Consider the following 17,160-nt stretch of genomic DNA (forward strand, 5'->3'; position numbering starts at 1 on the left):
TGCGCTTGCAGCCCAGAAAGCCAACCGTGTCCTGGGCTGCATCCAAAGCAGTGTGGCCAGCAGGTCGAGGGGGGGGATTCTGCCCCTCTGCTCTGCTCTGGTGAGACCCCCCCTGCAGTGCTGCGTCCAGCTCGGGGGTCGTCAGCACAGGAAAGACACGGACCTGCTCGAGTGGGTCCAGAGGAGGGACACGAAATCATCAGGGGGGTGGAACGCCTTGCTATGAGGAAAGGCTGAGAGAGTTGGGGTTGTTCAGGAGAAGAGAAGGCTCCAGGGAGACCTTATTGTGGCCTTTCAGTACTTCAAGGGGGCTTATAAGAAAGATGGGGACAGGCTTTTTAGCAGGGCCTGTTGCAACAGGACAAAGGGGAATGGTTTTAACCTAGAAGAGGGTAGATTCAGACTAGATATAAGGAACAAATTTTTTACACTGAGGGTGGTGAAACCCTGGCACAGGTTGCCCAGAGAGGTGGTAGATGCCCCATCCCTGGGAACATTCCAGGTCAGGTTGGACGGGGCTCTGAGCAACCTGATCTGGTTGAAGATGTCCCTGCCCACGGCAGGGGGTTGGACTGGATGACTTTTAAAGGTCCCTTCCAACCCAAACTGTTCTATGATTCTAAGGCGATAAGTAATTCATCGGACAGAGGGAACAAAAGCCGTCCCAGGGCACGTGGCTTCTGGTTTTCCATAGCTGGTCAGCCCGTACCCCTGTAAAAGCCCAGGTAAGACATCCGAGCAGGGGCTGTGGGGGTTTCCCTCTCCGATGGTGAATCTGTGGAGTCCAAGGAGTGTAATTAAAAAAAGGAAGGAGCAGGGCAAGCTGCTTTCCAAGAGAAACATGGCTGTGAAACCCTGTTCCTGGGCTATCAAGAGAGAAATGAGCACTGCAGGGCAGGGAACAGGCTCAGCTTGGCCATACAGAGATCCAAGGGGACGTGGTCTCCGAAGCCTGGGTGGAAGATGACACTCATAGCCCGTTAATCTAAGGGAACATCTTTTTTTAATAAGATAATACTGAGTAATTGATTTTTAAATACACTGAAATCAAATGTCCCGAGGCCAGAGCAGGATCCCAGCTCCACCGTCGGATCAGCAGCGACTGACAGAGATTGAGCACACAGGGGAAAAGAAAATAAAAATTAAATCTCCTTCGTGTGCCTAGCTGGCTCGGGGGCAAACGCTAACGTTTCTTTAAAAGGTGCATCAATTTTTCCCTATTAAAAAAGTAGGTCATCAAAAGGGAGAAGGCGGCGGGGGCTGAGCTGGGGAAGGCACCAGGGACCATCGAGGCCGAGCAGGCAGCATGGAGAAGATCCATCTGATTAAAACACAAGACAACGGCTGGGCGAGAAAGTCATTTTTAAGACAATTTATTCCAATCTCTCTCTCTCTCTCTCACCCCATCCTTCACGCAGTCCTGGTCGGGAAGGGTTTATGGAATTTTTTTTTTAATTTTATTTTAATTTTTTTTTTTTTTTTTTTTTAGAAAAATACACATGCAAATAATACATATTTCACCGCTGAACTTTTTTTCAGCGAACATCAGAAAGATGTTCGTCGGGGCGAGGGGCTGCCGGAGGGGACTAACGTGCACAAAGTCCCCTCCGGCAGCCCCTCGCCCCGACAAAAACCTTTCTCCAGTAACTCTGCTCAGGTTTGGGAATGGCCAAGGGAAAGCCAGGGCTGGATCCGATCATTCCTACGACACCCAGCATGGAGCAGAGTCCCAGCTCGGCACTGGCAGGAACCAGAGCTTCCAAAATCCAAGCAGCAAGGGAAGCCCAGCTTGGTGAAAAGCATCGTTTTGAAACGAGACCAGTAAACGAAGAGCTACATGGAAAAAAAACCCTGTTATGCTATTTATCTTATGGGATACAGCTGACAGCATGGGGAAAAATGGACTGATGGTCCTTTGAAACCTGGACTTATACGTCAGGACAATGTTTTTGGGGTGAGACTGAGTGCCGGGGTTTCCTCTTGCTCGAGGAGCAGCTTTTCCCATGGGAGGAGGGATGCGCCTTGCGGAGGGGAGCAGCCATGTCCCCATGTCCCCAGCCTCTCTGCAAACGCTGCGCTAAGGTCCACAGGGGAAAAACCAGCTACGCTGCACACCGGGTAGCTGCCATCACGGAGCAGAATAGGAGGTGCACTTAAGACGGGGCTATTTCAGGTCTGACTGATGATCAGCTGGAGCGAAGGGGCTGGGGAAGGAGAGGGCAGCGAGGTGCAGCCCGGGGAAGGAGGGCGATTAATCTCATACCATGGCCGCTGCGGGAAGCCAGGAGGCTTTGGGAAACGCCGCAAGCCCGCAGCAGCCCCGACGCTGACGATGCAGCAGGGAGTGGGCGCAGGGGGAATCTGCTTCGCTGCTGCTTTCACGCGGTGCTCCTCTGCCTCCCCTCCCACAATCCCACCCACAGCCATGGATTTTTTCCTGCTGATCCAGGCTAACGATACGGAGCAAACTGTGTTTTCTCTCTGTCCAGAGGTACAAAACCACACAGTCCCCGGCCGGTGGTGACATCCCTGGGTACACAACCCAACCCGTTGCCAGACTGACCCAGAGCCTCCCGCCGGCTGCTGCATCCCATCGCCATCCTCAGCAGCCAGCTCCTGCATTGCCAGGACAAACCCACACGCTGCGGACGCCCGGTGCCTCACTACAGAGGGAGATGGGTCAAACTGGAGACAGAGGCGGCTGCTCTCCCCCGGCAGGGGCTTCCCTCGGCGGCTGGATGCGGCCCCTGCCGTCACCTCCCGCACCCCTGGTCCAGCTCCAGCCTCCGTTGTGTTTGCCCAGCGGATGCCGGCGGGGAAAAGCAGCAGCAGACTGGCAGCCTTGGCTTGCTCCGGATTAACCACCATCCACGTCAGCCTCAGAAAGACATCGAGCAGCAAAGACATTTGGTGGCTCTGCCGTCATGCTACAAAACAGCGAAGACCACAGGCAGCGTTTCACGGGGGGGCTGGAGACACAGCGATCCAGCTCCCATAAACACACCTGGGGGCTGCAGCAGTCGCTCTCTTTTTGCTTTTCTCTTGTTGTTTTTTTTTTTTTTTAACTGACAAAATACACTTGGGGGACTGTCTACTCTGAAAACAGATGCGGGAGGGTCTGGCGAGGGAGGGGGGGCTGTTTGGCTTCTATTTCTACAGGCTGCCCTGGTGCAGCTCTAAAGTTTGGTGGACGATCATGCAGGTTTTATTGCAGCTTGTGTGTGTGATTTTTTTTTTAAGTAGCCCAGCTTCAGTTTCAGGTAGCCCCAGAGGTGGGTTTCTCTCCCCTCCCCACCCGCTCCGGCCACCGTCTCTGCCGTCCCGCCGGCCAGGCGGCTATTCGGTAGCCATCTGCTCGATGTGGTCGCTGAGCAGCTTGTATTGCTCTGTGGAGGAGAGAGAAAAGGGTGCTGGGAGGGTGCTGAACCATCCCAGCCAGGCAGGCAGGCTCCATCCCTCCGGGACCCCGCAAAGGGAGTGCGCATCCCCCGGGCTCACCCCTACCTTCATCCAAATTGCCGATGGTCGCCTGCTTCTTCAGGAAGTCGCTGCAAAGCTTCTTGTTCAGGCCGAACGCCAGCATGTTGTGGATGAAGGTGCTGAGGAAGGACAGAGATGGTCTTGGTGAGGCAAGGGCCAGGCTGCCCTTTCTTCCCCCCACCTTCCTCTTCCTCTCCGCGGCCCCTTGTAGCGGGCGCTGGGATGATGCTGGGCTGTGCTAGGTCCCTGCAGTGCCTGAATTGGCAACGTAAGGGGCAGGAGCAGGTCCCAGGGAGAAGCATCAAGCATCCTTTGCACCATAAGGGATGTCCCCAGTGGGGGAACATCTGTAAAGTGTCCCACCCACAGCTGGCGAGGACACACCGCGGAGCCCGGCTGCAGGAGGGACGGTCCCCGCGCCCTGCTCACCCCAGCTGCCCGAAGGTGATGTTCTCGTTGAAGCGGAGGCTGTCGTCACGCTCCTCCTGCGTCATGTGGCACCACTTCTCCCTGCAAGGCACAAGCCCGTCTGGCACCGCCGTCGCCCCGGGACCCCCTGCCTGCATCCCCCCGCTCCCCGGGGCCACGCTGCCTGAGGACAGGAGGGCACCGAGAGCCCCTCGGCTGCCAGCGCTCCTGCGGTGCTGGATGAGCTCGCACACCTGCATCCATCCGCAGATCTCTCGCCCCGGGGCAAAGCAAGAGACGCCCCAGGAGAAAGTCTTCTTCAGCCTTGGCTTTCTCCTCAAGGCCCAGATTAAGAGCTAGGAAATAGCATCGGCCTCTCCAGCACAGAGCTCGCGTCTCTCACCTCGGGTGCCATCGCTTCGGCAAGGGGGACAGCGAGGAAGCAGGGGGGTTTGCAGCTCTTGGGGATGGCCGTCCCCGCAGGGCTCTGCTGAAGCCCCCCCAGCGGGGCTCCAACTCCCCGAGCAAGCCGCTCCCCAAACATACCTCCCCCCTCCGACAGCACGGGGGGGCTCCCGTACCCCCCCCACGGCCCCACTCGGGGGCTGAAGTCCCAAATCACAGCACTGCCCTGAGGATGCTCCGGCTCCACTCCGGTTCCCCAGCAAATGCAACCGCAGCATTGCCTAAAGGAAGGGGTTTTAAGCTCTAGATGTTTGCAACCAACTCTAGGCGGTGGCAGGAGACCCCATCCAGGTGTCCCGCCTGGGGGTCTTTGGGAATAAAGCCTGTGTCACAGAAATGGTGGTGCAACGCTCAGGGGGTGGCAGGGGGGGCTCAGTCCATGCACGCCGGGGAAACTACAGCTCCAGGGTGAAGCCAGCCCCCTTCCGAGAAGAAGTCAGGTGAGGTTACAGCCAAGGATAAGAGGAGGAAAAGCAAGGGAAAATAGGGATAGGTAGAAGAAAAACAGCTCTGTGGAGGAGAAGGAAGAGGAGAACACCAGGAGCGGACCGCACGCTTGCAGCTCGCGCTAGCTCGCCGGCACGCCAAGCAGGGTCCGAGGAGCTGTGTTGGGCGAAAACGGCGGCTGGGAAGAAGGGTGTCTCGCGGTAAATTCAGTGAGGTTAGCTCAGCCCCAGTGCACGTTTGTGTTGGTGAAACTGGGAAAGGATGAGGGCTCAGTCAGGCTGGCCCCACCAAGAGGAGCCTGTCCTCACGCAAGTCAGCCCAGCCCGGGCGTGCGAAAGCTGCTGAGCTGAGCCTTCAGTCTCCAGGGATGAGCTGCTTATATTTATAGGGCTCTGGAAACTTATACGATACGTTTAAGGGGATTTAAAAAAAAAAAAAAAAGGTGTAATTTCTCCCAGATAAAGCTTACGATAGCAAATAAAAACCACATCCAAATCTGGAGGCTGAAAAGAAAGGAGAAGAATCAAATTAAGGAGCTTTGAAATCTGGAAGCAAAACTTCACAGATCTCACTATTTTTTTCCTGCCTTTTTATGTTTTTGAGGGAGGAAGGGGAGAAAAAAAAAATTATCAAAGTGCCCAAGAAAAATTCACCGTGCTTCTGGCTTGTTACTCGGTAGTAACGTGCCTGGGAAGGGGGAAAGCCCACATGTGGCTCTACTCAGACCCTTGGGTCTTTATACCGCTCGGCGGGGCAGGCGCAGGGGTGCATAACCCCACGGGCTGTGTAACACCATGCCTGTATTTCAGGGTACCCGGGAAAGCCTCACCGCCGCCAGGCACTGGCAAGAACCATGCCGGTGAGATTGGCTTGGATCTCTCGGCATCGCTCGTCTTTCAGCAGCAGCGTTTCACCCCGCACAGCTAACCTGAGCAATGCTCTCTCTGGGCAATATTTAAGTTATCCAGTTGCCGGCGGATGCCTTAGTCACGCAGAAAATTTACTGCCAAGCTTCAAAGAGCCCTCATCCTCTTGCTAATGCCATCACTTCAAGTGATTTGCTCCAAGATTGAATATCCCACACTCCAGCAAGAGAGCAATGACTCTCCTCGCCCCCCGATCCCAGCTCGGAGCATGGATGGATGCGGCTGCTTTTGAGCTTTGCAACCCGGAGGACACGCCTGCGATCATGACATGCAGCCCCGTTTGCATTTTTCTTTTTATCTAGGGATGGCAACACAAGAGTGCATTAGAAAAAATAGAAGGACCAGCTTTTCCAGCTGGCAAAGGATGCTCAGCACATCTACACGGCAGCAGAAGCCAGCAGCAAGCGGGAAGGACAGGAGAGGGGGATGCTTTCTCCACGAAGAGACTCAGTTCATGTCCAAAACCTGCCCAGGGAACTGTTCCCGGCACAAGCCCTTGGCTTCCCCAGCAGCTGGGCACCCAATTCCCACAGTAAAGTATCATAGCTTAAAACCAGTCGGGTTTCTTTTTAAAAAGCCGCATTAAAGAGGAACCCATGTCCACCTTTCTGGCCCTTTTGAGAGGGTGATGCTCATGAAGTCAAACCTCTGGCGGCCGTTCCTCCCCGGTGGAGAAGGGCCTTTCAGAGCCCCCCTGCAACACGTTACCCCCCTCCCCAGGGCAGGATTTGGACCTGAAGTGAGCGTTGGCCTCTGGACACTAATGCACCGAAGTACGGGGACAGACACACCTCTTCTCCTCTTCCTCCCCAGCGTTCCCTCTGGAGCGGCAGCAGAAACGGGGCCGACAAAAGTGGTGTGTGAAAGATCATGCAAGATAGAGGGATGGAGGGGAAAGGAGAGAAGAAGAGACGGAAGAAGGTTGTTAGAGGCAGAGAGAGGAAAGAGAGAGAAAAAGAGTTTAGTTCTGGTTCCTTCCCCCCGTCCCCTGCCCTCCCCACCGAGAGGAGAAAAAACCTCCCCAGCTCTCACTGCAGCCCTGGGAGGACGCAGCCCGGCTGCCCCAGCGATGCCCTGGCCACCCCACAGAGATGGGCACTGTCACAAACCAGTCACCACGGACCCTGCAGACGCCTGCCATGGTCAAGCATCATCCCTGGCATTTCAAACCCAGCCCCTGGGATCCCCAGCCCTCGCCAACCAACTCCTCCTGCCAGGGATTTTAATCTCCAGTCCAGCAAGCTGCATCCCAGTTCACCCAGTGGCTTCTATTATCCTCTCCAGAGGATTGAGGGGGGGGTCACCACCACCTTCCAACCCCCCTGAGATACTCGGAGGACTCCAGGCTGCAGCTCCCGAAGCTCATTCGTTAGTCGGGCTTGTTTGTGCAGCGGAGGCAGACTCAGCCATCACATTAATTGAGAAAGGCACTCGGAGCAGAGAGCAGCTGCCGGTGGCGTATGTCCTTGTGAGACATTTGCTGCTGCTAATTCGGGCCTTAATCAAAGCAAATGCAGTTATGGTTACATTACTGTTCAATAGGTTCTTTCAGTGGCTTGCTTGGAAAAAAAGAAAAGCAATAAAGGAGAAAGCAGAGATTGATCGGTGCGCTGAGCCTGGCAAAGCATCTCATGGTGTGAGCCAGGGCTGCCGTGGCTTAGCTCGGGTTTTGGGGAGTAGGCAGGAGGGCTGGGGAGTGCCGTCGCGGCTCAGGAAAGGGGCTGTTCAGATGCTCTGAGCTCCACGACTCACCCCGAGAACTCAAAGCCTCAAAGCACTGCACAGACACGCAGCGGGACGGTCCGGCTTTGGAGAGGTGAAACCGCGGTCGAGAGTGAATTGCTCGAGCCCTCACAGCAGGTCCACGGTGGAGCAAGAGATGGGCATGAGCCCGGCGAGCATCTCGCCCACCCTTGCATCCCGTGGGGTCCCCATGCCCAGGCACCCAGATGCTCCCTGCACACAGCTACCCTCCGAAACGAGCAGCCCATTCCCTTTGCAGGGTTTATCCCGATCCTCCCAGCCCTTGGGGCCGTCTCCAGCTCTCGTCCTTGCTGCCTGCCCGGGGTCGGTCCCCACGCTGCGCCAGCAGCACTTCCACGGCCCTCCCAGGGACCGCCGGGACCCAGGGCATCCCCTCCCCGCCCGCTGCACCTCCCCGAAGGGCTGCACCAAGCATCTTTTCCCAGATCCGCTTGCAAACTAAACACCAACGGCCTGAACCCTGGCTGGGTTTTCTGGACACACCTCTAGGGCTTGCAAAAACGATGCAAAATAAGCAAGAAAACCTTTATGCTCCCAAATCCTTAAGAAGATGCACATGTACCTGCCCGAGGCAAGGGATTATTTCCCTTGCTCACCTCCCCACCCCACAGCCCAGCGGCCCCGGCAGCTTTGCAATCAGGGGTGGAAAGCAGAGCGTTTCCCCGTGGTCGGTGATCCTTAGGGCCGTTAGGAGCAGAGGGGAATGCCGGGGGCTGGAGGGGACACGGCGTCTCCTTTTCCCACGGGGACATGTCCTACCTGGTGGTGGGGGACCGCTTCCTGCGCTCGCAGTGCACGGCGTCGAAGAAGGCGGCATTCCAAAACCGCAGGTTGTGCCTGCAGGGAGGGAGGGAGGTGTTGGGGACAGCCACCCCCAATCTCTCCCAGCTTGCCCCCAAGTCCTCCCAGGGCCAAGCTCACCCATTTCCCAGGGGCCAGGAGATGATTCCGGGGGGGCTAAGCAAGTCTGGCAGATTTGGTCCATTTTTGGACCAGCTCCTTGCGTGTCTGCAAACAGACTCTCACTAGCACAAGGGACGTGCAAAAGCCACGGTCACCTCTTTGAGGAGCAGCAGCAGCTTAAAAGCACTCATGAAAGTCTGGGGAATGTGTGGGCCAAGAGGACAAACCCCCTCCCCAGGGGATTTGGCAGGAGCCAGCTCGCCCCGGGCAGGCTTTACCAGATCGGCTGCTGCTTGAGGTGCATGTACAGGTAGATCTTCTCTCCCTTCTTCTCCTCCTCTGGGCTCTGCACGGAAACTGTGGGGACACACAGTCACATGCCAAGGTCTGGATGACTCCCACCTTCCCACCCATGTGCAGACTTTGTGCCCCCCGGCCCCCAAGCTCGGCATCCAAGCAGCCGTGACGGCAAGGTCTGCAAACCAAATACTCATCCCCAACACATCCCCGTCAATGTGAAGAGGAGCTTTGGCTACCCTTTGCGGGCAGATATTAGCTCTGGTCAAGGATGGATGCCCCAGGAGGATGCTCGAGGGACTGGACTTCTGGTTTGGTAGCACACGCGGCTACCAGGGTGGCGACTGGAGCAGCAGTGGGTGCCCAACCTCTACAACCTGGTGCCACTGAGGACAAGATGCCACAAGATGTCCTTGTGGGACAACAGCTGTGATTGCTCCAAAGCAAGGAGCTGGGAAGGCTCCTTTGGAGCACTTCTCTAGGAGCTCAGAGGAGACAGCATCAGTCTTGTCCTTCTCCCCACCCCACACCTCCCACAATGCCGGGCATCTTGTACCACTTCCAACCCTCGCTCCTTCCCCAGAGATGCCTTGACCATGCCTAGTTCAGTAACGCTGACTCCACTCACCCGTCTTCTTCAGCTTCTCTTTTGGCTTGTCCTCACCTTCGCTGTGGCACAGAAATCAGCGTCAGCTCCCGAAAAGCCTGTCCCCCTGACAGCCCATGCGGCAAAGCTCTGGTCTCCCTGGCGAGGGGAGCACCTTCATTTGAAAGACCCCCTGCTCCCATGCCACTGTCCCCGGGGCCAGAAAGGTGGCTAAGAGACTGTGACGTCCATCCCAGTCGGACCCAGTTCAGAGATTATGCAGAAGACCACAAAGCAACAGCACTGTCTCCTGGAACCACACACCTCCATGCCCAAGGGACACGGGACTCCCAGACCATGAGATGCCCAATGACCAAAGTATGACGCATGGGACTAGGCTAGAGACCGTCTTCCCATGGCCATGATAACCCCTGGCTCATAGTGATCCTACACCCAGGAGGTTTCTGGCTTGGTCACGTTACGAGTGCCTGCCTCAGCCCACCATGCCCACCCAAGGAGCGGTACCCACTCGCTCTTTTTGGTGGTAGGACCCTTCAGTTTGGTCTCCAGGCCCCCAAAGAAGCCCTTGACGTTCTCCGTCTTGGCCGATGTGTTTTTCAGCAGTCGCTCCGCAATGTCCTTCTTCTCTGCCAGCCAGCTGTTCGCCGACTTCAGGTACGAGTCGATGCTGCCCATGGGCTTCTCCTTGGCCTCCAAGGGCAGCGCGTGGGTCTTGCCTGTGGGCAAGGTGGCAGGAGCTCAGCTGGCCCCATGGTCCTGGGTGCTGCCAGCTCCTGGGAGACCTGCTCCCAGCTACAAGACGCACCGTGGAGACCAGGAGCCAGACAGAAATGGCCCAGACCGCATCCCAATTCCTGTAGGTCTTTATTCTCCCCCCATTTTGGACAGAAATCCAGCCCCCCGTGGAGGAGTGACCACCACACACCAAGCAACGAACCAAGGTGCTTCTGGGCTGGGGGTTTCACATCACATCCCCAGGGTTGGGGAACATCTGGGGATCACCACATACAAACATCCCTGGCTAGAAGCCATGATAAACCAGCATCAGGGTGAGGTACCACGCCAGCGAGGGTCCCCGGCAGGTTTGCACAGCTTCTGTGCCATGGAGGCTCTTTTCTGCTCAATATCGGAGTCAGCCAGAGCAAGCTTGGGTACCCATCCATCACCCTTCCCATGCATAGGACACACTTCACCACCGGTCTCCAGCACAAGCAAAGCCCGAGGGTGCAGGCATCTCTTACCCACGTAGTAGTAGGTGAAACACATGGTCATGAGGTTCTTGGCAGGGCTGAAGTCATCCATCTGGTGACACCTGACACGGAGGGAGGATTCGGTGAAGACGCCCATCGATGGCAACCCAAGCAGCCTCGTGGTTGCTGCCCCTCCTCGAGCCATGGCTCTGATCTCAGGGGCTTTCGGTGGTTGCAACAAAGCCCCAAACCCCCCGCCCCCGACTTACTCAAACAGCACGAGGGCGAACGACTGCATCAGGCGGTAGAAGGTCTGCTCCGAGACGCACTTGGAGTTGCAGCGCTGCAGGCACAAAGCCCAGGGGTCAGCACCAGCTGCCTGCCGCAAGCAGCAAGGGCAACCTCAGCCCCCACCCCGGGACCCCCCACCGCAGGGAGGTGGGCAGAGACCACAGGCGGTCGGGCCTCCCTCTCGGAGGCAGCGGTTTGCCTCTCTGAATTGTTTTTCTGGGGAATAGGACGTTTCTGAGTGCTGATGGGACTTCATTTTAAATAAAACAGGTGACTTCTCTCCCACATTGCAACAAGCACGTACTTAACTGCCTCGAGATGCATTTATTCACTTCTGTATCTCCCTCTGCTGAAGTTCCTCCCTTTCCCCGAGTTCCCGCCCTCCAAAAATATCGCTTTGGGCCGTTGCTAAATTCCCCTGGCCTGAGCCTCCTGCCCAGGCTGCTCCAAAGCCCCAGTACAGCATCGCTGCTCCTTCGCCCATCCCTCCCCTTACCTGGGCGCTCACGTATCTCGCGAACCATTCCCTGCCCTTCCCGTTCTCGCCGCTGCAGAGCTCACCAAACCTGGCCTTCTCTTCTTGGTCCAAATCCTCTCTGAAATGGGAAAAAAAGAAAAAAAAACACCGTTAAAGTTGAGGATGTGGCCAGCATCCCCTATCCAGCCAGCACGGCTCAGCTCCCCCACGTCATCCCTCTTGGCGGCAGCATCCTGGTGCTGCGACGCTGGGAGGAAGGCAGAGGAAGAGGGGAAGGGGAGCATCCATTTTGTTATCCTCCGGCTCACGCTGCTCTTTTGTTCCTCCCTGGCAGGGGGGAAACCAAAGGCAGAAGGAGAAGGGAAGAGCCAAGGACAGCCCGAGCAGAAGCTGAGCTCCAGAGACAGGCACTCTGCCCCAGAGCAAAAACAACCCCTGTTGCTGCTCATCACGCTCGGGTTGCTCAATCCTGCTTGACACGCTGAGCCGCAGCGTTACGGAGACCACAGCGATGGGAGCTGGGAGGGATGCAGGGCTGGGGGGCAAGCCGGGGGCTGCCGTGGGGCCCCGGGGCACGCACGAGCTGCTGACATTTCTACAAGCAGCAGCAGAGATGCCCAGCGGGGGAGAGGAGCTGGAGACCCCCGCCGTGGCAAGACCCCAGCATGGGAAAGGGGAGAGAGAAGAGGGGAGGGAAATTGGGATGAAAGATGAGCTGGAACGTGCCCAAGAGAGGGGTGCAAGTCAGAGCCCGCATCCCCCCCTTGGCTCCAATGCCGCGTTACGGCGGGGAGCAACAAGCTGCGTTAGCCCAGCACGGGGAAGGACACAAACCGATGTTCCCGGAGAGGGAAAGCAGCCAGATCCCATCCCGCGGGATGTCCCCAGGCGGCGCGGACCGGCCCTGCTCGCTCACCCTCCGGTGAAGATCTTTTCCACGTAGTGCCGCATGAACTCCCGGCGCTCGGCCGCCGCCTCGTCCCGGGCCGACTCGGTGCTCTGGCTGGAGGAGAAGGACTCGTTGGAGGAGGAGCGGCGGTAGCCGCCCCAGTGCCTGGGGGAGTCGCCCATGTCGTTCTCGCTGTCCGCCGACTCGGTGGCATCGCTCTCCTCCCCGGCCGCGTCCCCCACATCCCCCAGGTGCCCGTTGCCGCTGGGGACAGCGGGAGGAGAGGGCTCCGAGGGGATGCAGGCGGGCGTTTCGGCATCAAAGTCAATGAGGTTCCCTACGGGCACATCCAGGGGGGCCTCCATGGCTCTCCAGGGGGGATGTGGTGGTGTCGGGGGGACTTGGTCCTTGTCCTTTCACCCCTCACTGGGTCGTCGAGGCCATCGCCCACAGGGTGCCTGGGGGGACGGGCTGGCTAAGGCAGGCAGGCCCTTCTGTGGGGCACCAGGTTACCGCAGGACATCTGAAAGACAGGGGGAGGACAAGAGTGAGGAGAGGACCCCGGGGAACGGCCACCATGGACCTTGGGAGAGGAGACCACAGGCCACCACCTACGATGTCCCCAGGATGCCCATCAGCAGCCGGGAGGGACAGGACAGGGGCGCACGGGGCAGGCAGAGCTGGCTGCTCTCCATCAGCCACGCGAATAAGCAAAACCATGCAGTGCTCGTGTGCTTTCTGCACCGTTCAAGTGGGATTTTCATCCTTTAGGCCAGAAAAGAGGCAATTTGAGCCCAAGCTCCATATGCCACATTTGGGATGTGACATCTCACAGCCTGACGGGCAAAACTGGGCTGGCATGAGCCAGCAGCTGGCAAACACACTGGTGATTTTCCAAGACAGGCCCAGAGAAGCATCCTCCTCTCCCCTTCCCTCCTCTCTGCTCACGGGTCTGCCTGACCCCCTTTGGAAATGGGACCATTTCCAGGGTGGAGCATCCCAGTGTTAAACATGCAGTGACTTGGTTAAACTGGGAATGGAAAGGGGATGCTGAACGCAACTGAAACCGTAAGGGGATGCGGATGTAGGGATCCAGACTGCAATTAGATTCATTAGTTTTGGCGCCCAACCCAGATTGCAAAAGCCCTGCAAAGCAGGTACGGCAGCCGGAGGCACCTCTGCTCTCCGGAGAGCGCGGGGAGCACCGGCCGGCGAGGGACTGCGATGCTCCGCGATACCGGCTGGCAATGGACCGCGATGCTCTGCGATACTGGCCGGCGATGGACCGCGATGCTCCGGCGCACGCGCATCCCGGGGGGTACCGCAGCAGCTGCTGTGCAGCAAAAGGGGTGAAGAAGGGGCTGCCCTGAAGCTGCCTCTTCGTCAGAGAGTCCCTCGTGTCCTGGGCGAGCGTGTGTCTGCCCCGGGGAAGCGATGCCTTCCGAGAAGCGAGCCCGGTACAAGCAGTCCCGCCGCAGCAGCCGGGCGCGGGGCCAGCGCAGGGCAAGGCAGCACGGCAGAGGAGCAGGGACAGTGGCACAGGTAAAGCAGTGACATCCCCAGGGCAGCACAACGGCAGCACTGCCACAGCCCCGCTGCCTTCGAGGGAACTGATCCCAGGACACAGGCAACCATCCCCAGAGCAAAAAAAATCCCAGATTTCTTTCAGCTCAAAGATTAGCACACCCCAAGGGACCAATGTTCAGTTCATCAGACAAAAAGGAGTTCAAAACGATACCAAATCTGAAGTGTTTCACCAAGCAGAGCGCGCTGTCCCAGCTCAGGGGCTGGGACAATAACCCAGCGGCCGCAGGAGGAGCAGCTCTCCCAGCGGTGCCCTCTCCCTCCCCAGGGCCCCTTTGGGTCAGTGGGGTGCTGGGGGTGCTGGGACCCGCAGGCCAGAGAGAGAGGCACAACACTGCACCCTCCCTGAGCATCAGACAGCTCCACACCCTGGCTGGGAAAAGCCCCTGTCACCCAGGTCCCCAGGGGCAGGGACCAAAAGGAAAGTCACCTGGAATGGTGCACCCACATGCACCCACATGCACCCAACACCAAGCACCTCCTGCCTTCGCTAGCACCCCGTTCTCCCACCCTCCCTCGCACCGAACCCCGCTCTCCCCCCGTACGCACCTAAACCCGGGTCCAGGGAGAGCTGCAAGGACGCTGCTGCAGCCAGCCAGCCGCCGGGAGCACCGGCCCTTGGGCAGAGAGGAGCAGCGAGAGGCTGCGGCGCAGGAGGGGCTGGCGGCGTGCCCGTGGGGGGCCAGCCAGCTGCAGCCCGGTTCGGCCCCCTCCGGCAGCGCGACCCCCTCCAACCAGCCCCTCCAGCTGCAGCGACCACGCTGCGCTTCATCCATCCGCCCCCGGCCCTTCCCGCTCCCCAGACAGCTGCAAAGTCCCTTTTTGCAGGGATGGAGCAGGGACCTCCTCCGCCAGCCCCTCCAGCACCTGCAGGTTGGGGCTCAGAGCTGCCTCCTCTCAGTGCAAGCTCGTTTCCGACCATCCCAGGCTGTATTTTAACAGGATGCACGCAACGGACCTTCACACGGCCGCGCTCTGCAGCATGTGCCTCCCTCCCTAAGCTGTACCTTGCTTTTCTCCCGTGCACCGCGTTCGGGAGCATGCCTGGAAGCAGAAGAAAGCAGATCTGCAAACCGAGCTGTCAGAGCTTTTTGAGAATATTTTCTCAGTTCTACACTTAATGGAAGGAAATTGGTGGGGACAACAAATCCGCCTGCCCAGATAACAGCCACTGCACGGATGTGACACCCAACGATGTCCCCTGCAAAAGACTTTGTGCAGGTAACCTATCAGCCGGGCATTCCTTGGCACGTGACAGTCCCAGATGTCCCCTTTCACATGCAGCCTGTAAAGAAACTGCAGAAATTCCTCTACCAGATGGGCATCCTTACAAGTATCCATCCAAATCAGGATTGCTCCCGCTAAGCAACTCGGAGACGACAGCGTTTCCGCACTGGTACTGTGCAAACGGAGGGGGACAGCCCATCCCAGCGCCGCTGCTCAGCCCCTTCCCGCGCACAGCCCTCGGGCTGCCACCCACCCCGCGCTCGGCCCAGCAGAGAGCTTTGCAGAAGCTGCCCCAAGCAACACGCCGCTTAGGAGCAAGATGTAGCCAAGATTAAGGAGTTCTAGCTCTAGAAAACAAATAGAAATGAAGATGCATTGCTCAGACATCAGCTCTGGCTCTGGGCAGGTCTGTCCTGCCCCAGAAACCCAGCGCCAGCCCACCAGGGAAGAGACAGCCGCATCCAGGAGAACGTATTTCTCCAGACAGAAAAGAAAGAAAACGGGATTGTGCTGGGGCAACGGTGGCCCCTGGCTCTGCTTCAGGCCATGCCCGTGCCCAGGAGGGACAGGAAGCATCCCCGACGCGCGGCAGGCAGACGGCATCGCTGCCCGACCGGCCTCTGCCCATCCCCGTCCCCTCCAGGCAGCAGGTCAGGGGCTGCTCTGCACACAGCAGTTTGCAGGAGCTCGCACACAGCTCTCGGCACCCTCCACTGCGCTAAAACACATCGATCCGTGCTTTCCCTCATGCCCGTCTCCATGTGCACACATCCCCTGACTCGGGGTGCAGGCTGAGCGAGACCCCAGGACTCACAGCGGCTATGAGGAGCGTTGCAGGCTCAGCAGAAAGCTGGCCAGGGCTGCAGGCAGCATCAGTAAGTGCCTTCTGCTCACAGAGGGCCAGAAAGGGTTTGACCACTCGCTGACCAGCTCACGATAAAGCCCTGTCCTTGAACGAAGGCCACGAAAGGTGTTTCAAGGTGCCGGCAGCTGCTGCGGGTGCCCAGGCTTCCCAGGCATCTCCACAGCCTCCAAGGCTGTTGGGTTCTCAGCACAGAGCCCAGAAGAGCTTCAAAACCAAAACAAACCTCAAACTCAGCCCCGTACCCACCCCACAACCTGGTCGTTGCTCCAGCAGAACAAATCCAGGAAAGGAATAGCCAAAATACAAACCAAGAGCCCCAGCTCCCGCAGCCTGAGCCCTCGGCTCCATCCGCACGTGGACATCAGCCCGGCTGCAAGTCCCACCACCGCTCAGGCACAGCCCGGGGCATCCCGCTCCTGGGTCGAGTTTGAGAGCGAACGAGGGCTCTGGAATAAAAAGGGGCTTTTTGGCTGCTTACTACAACATCATGAGCTTCAGCATCTTTCAGGTCCTGCCGTTCTTGGGCTGCCTTTAGCCACGAAGCTCAACCAGACAGACAAGGTAGCGAGTAGCTGACTATTGCCTTTCTTGCAAGCAAGCATCTTCCAGCACATCTGTATTCCCCATGGGCAGCTGGCGTACAACAAATCCGTGTTTTCCTGCTGGAGACACCGTCCCAGGAATATCAGCAACCACAAAAGAGTTGGCTGGAGCCACGCACAGACAGGCAGGCAGCCCTGAGAGCCACCCCTCCTCTGCAGGTTTCATCAGAGGATATTTGGGTGGCAGGAGACATCCCGAGGCAGGGATCTCAATTTTAAAATGGTTAAAATCTCATGACTTCTCCTGGCCTGGGCTGTTTTCCTTTCACGCCTCCCTGCCCGGCGAGCAGCCATTTACCCACCCGCCCGAGCTCCCGACACCCTGCAAACGCCACAGGAAACCTGCGGTGCCCTGAAAGTTTGGAAGAGGCCTGTTTTTACCAAAAAGAAATGCTGAGGTAGATGTGAACGATGCACCTATAGATGCACATACATATGCAAGCAGCTTTCATCCATGATCTGCTTTTGAATCCAGCATTTCTGGACCATCACAACCAGGGAACTGCCAAGTTTTGCTGCTTTCTCCACCTGCATCAACCCCTGAGATGTCTCAGCTACCTAAGAAGGGGGCAAAACCTGCCGACCCCCCAGAACTGTGGGTGGTGTGGGACCCACTGTGCCCAGGTACCCAGGGATAACGATGCTGCCAGCACCGGGAGATGAACAAAAACCAGCAGCTCTGAGCCCCGGGGCTGCTGGTGGGCCAGTGCCCCAAGGAATTAGGCATGGAGGGACAG

At 57.9% G+C, this 17,160-nt stretch overlaps 1 protein-coding gene across 6 annotated transcripts in view; it reads right to left on the bottom strand.

Moving 5' to 3' along the window:
- Positions 1–1,357: 1,357 nt before the first annotated feature.
- Positions 1,358–17,160, bottom strand: part of KIAA0513 (KIAA0513 ortholog) — a 36,021-nt gene continuing 20,218 nt past the window's right edge. For 3 of the 6 annotated variants that reach the window (XM_075161553.1, XM_075161555.1, XM_075161554.1), the window contains 12 exons: positions 12,173–12,668; positions 11,275–11,374; positions 10,757–10,830; positions 10,539–10,609; positions 9,806–10,013; positions 9,319–9,359; positions 8,672–8,750; positions 8,250–8,327; positions 6,518–6,547; positions 3,910–3,990; positions 3,505–3,599; positions 1,628–3,386 (listed from right to left, as the gene is read on the bottom strand). In XM_075161553.1, coding sequence (XP_075017654.1) covers positions 3,337–3,386; positions 3,505–3,599; positions 3,910–3,990; positions 6,518–6,547; positions 8,250–8,327; positions 8,672–8,750; positions 9,319–9,359; positions 9,806–10,013; positions 10,539–10,609; positions 10,757–10,830; positions 11,275–11,374; positions 12,173–12,510 — 1,245 coding nt within the window. In that variant the 5' untranslated portion in view covers positions 12,511–12,668 and the 3' untranslated portion in view covers positions 1,628–3,336. Of the gene's footprint in view, positions 1,574–1,627; positions 3,387–3,504; positions 3,600–3,909; positions 3,991–6,517; positions 6,548–8,249; positions 8,328–8,671; positions 8,751–9,318; positions 9,360–9,805; positions 10,014–10,538; positions 10,610–10,756; positions 10,831–11,274; positions 11,375–12,172; positions 12,669–17,160 lie in introns of those variants that run through there. The other 3 variants (XM_075161558.1, XM_075161556.1, XR_012675435.1) reach the window with 2 other exon arrangements.

Source organism: Calonectris borealis, chromosome 12, assembly GCF_964195595.1.
Source record: "Calonectris borealis chromosome 12, bCalBor7.hap1.2, whole genome shotgun sequence".
Lineage (NCBI taxonomy): Eukaryota > Metazoa > Chordata > Aves > Procellariiformes > Procellariidae > Calonectris > Calonectris borealis.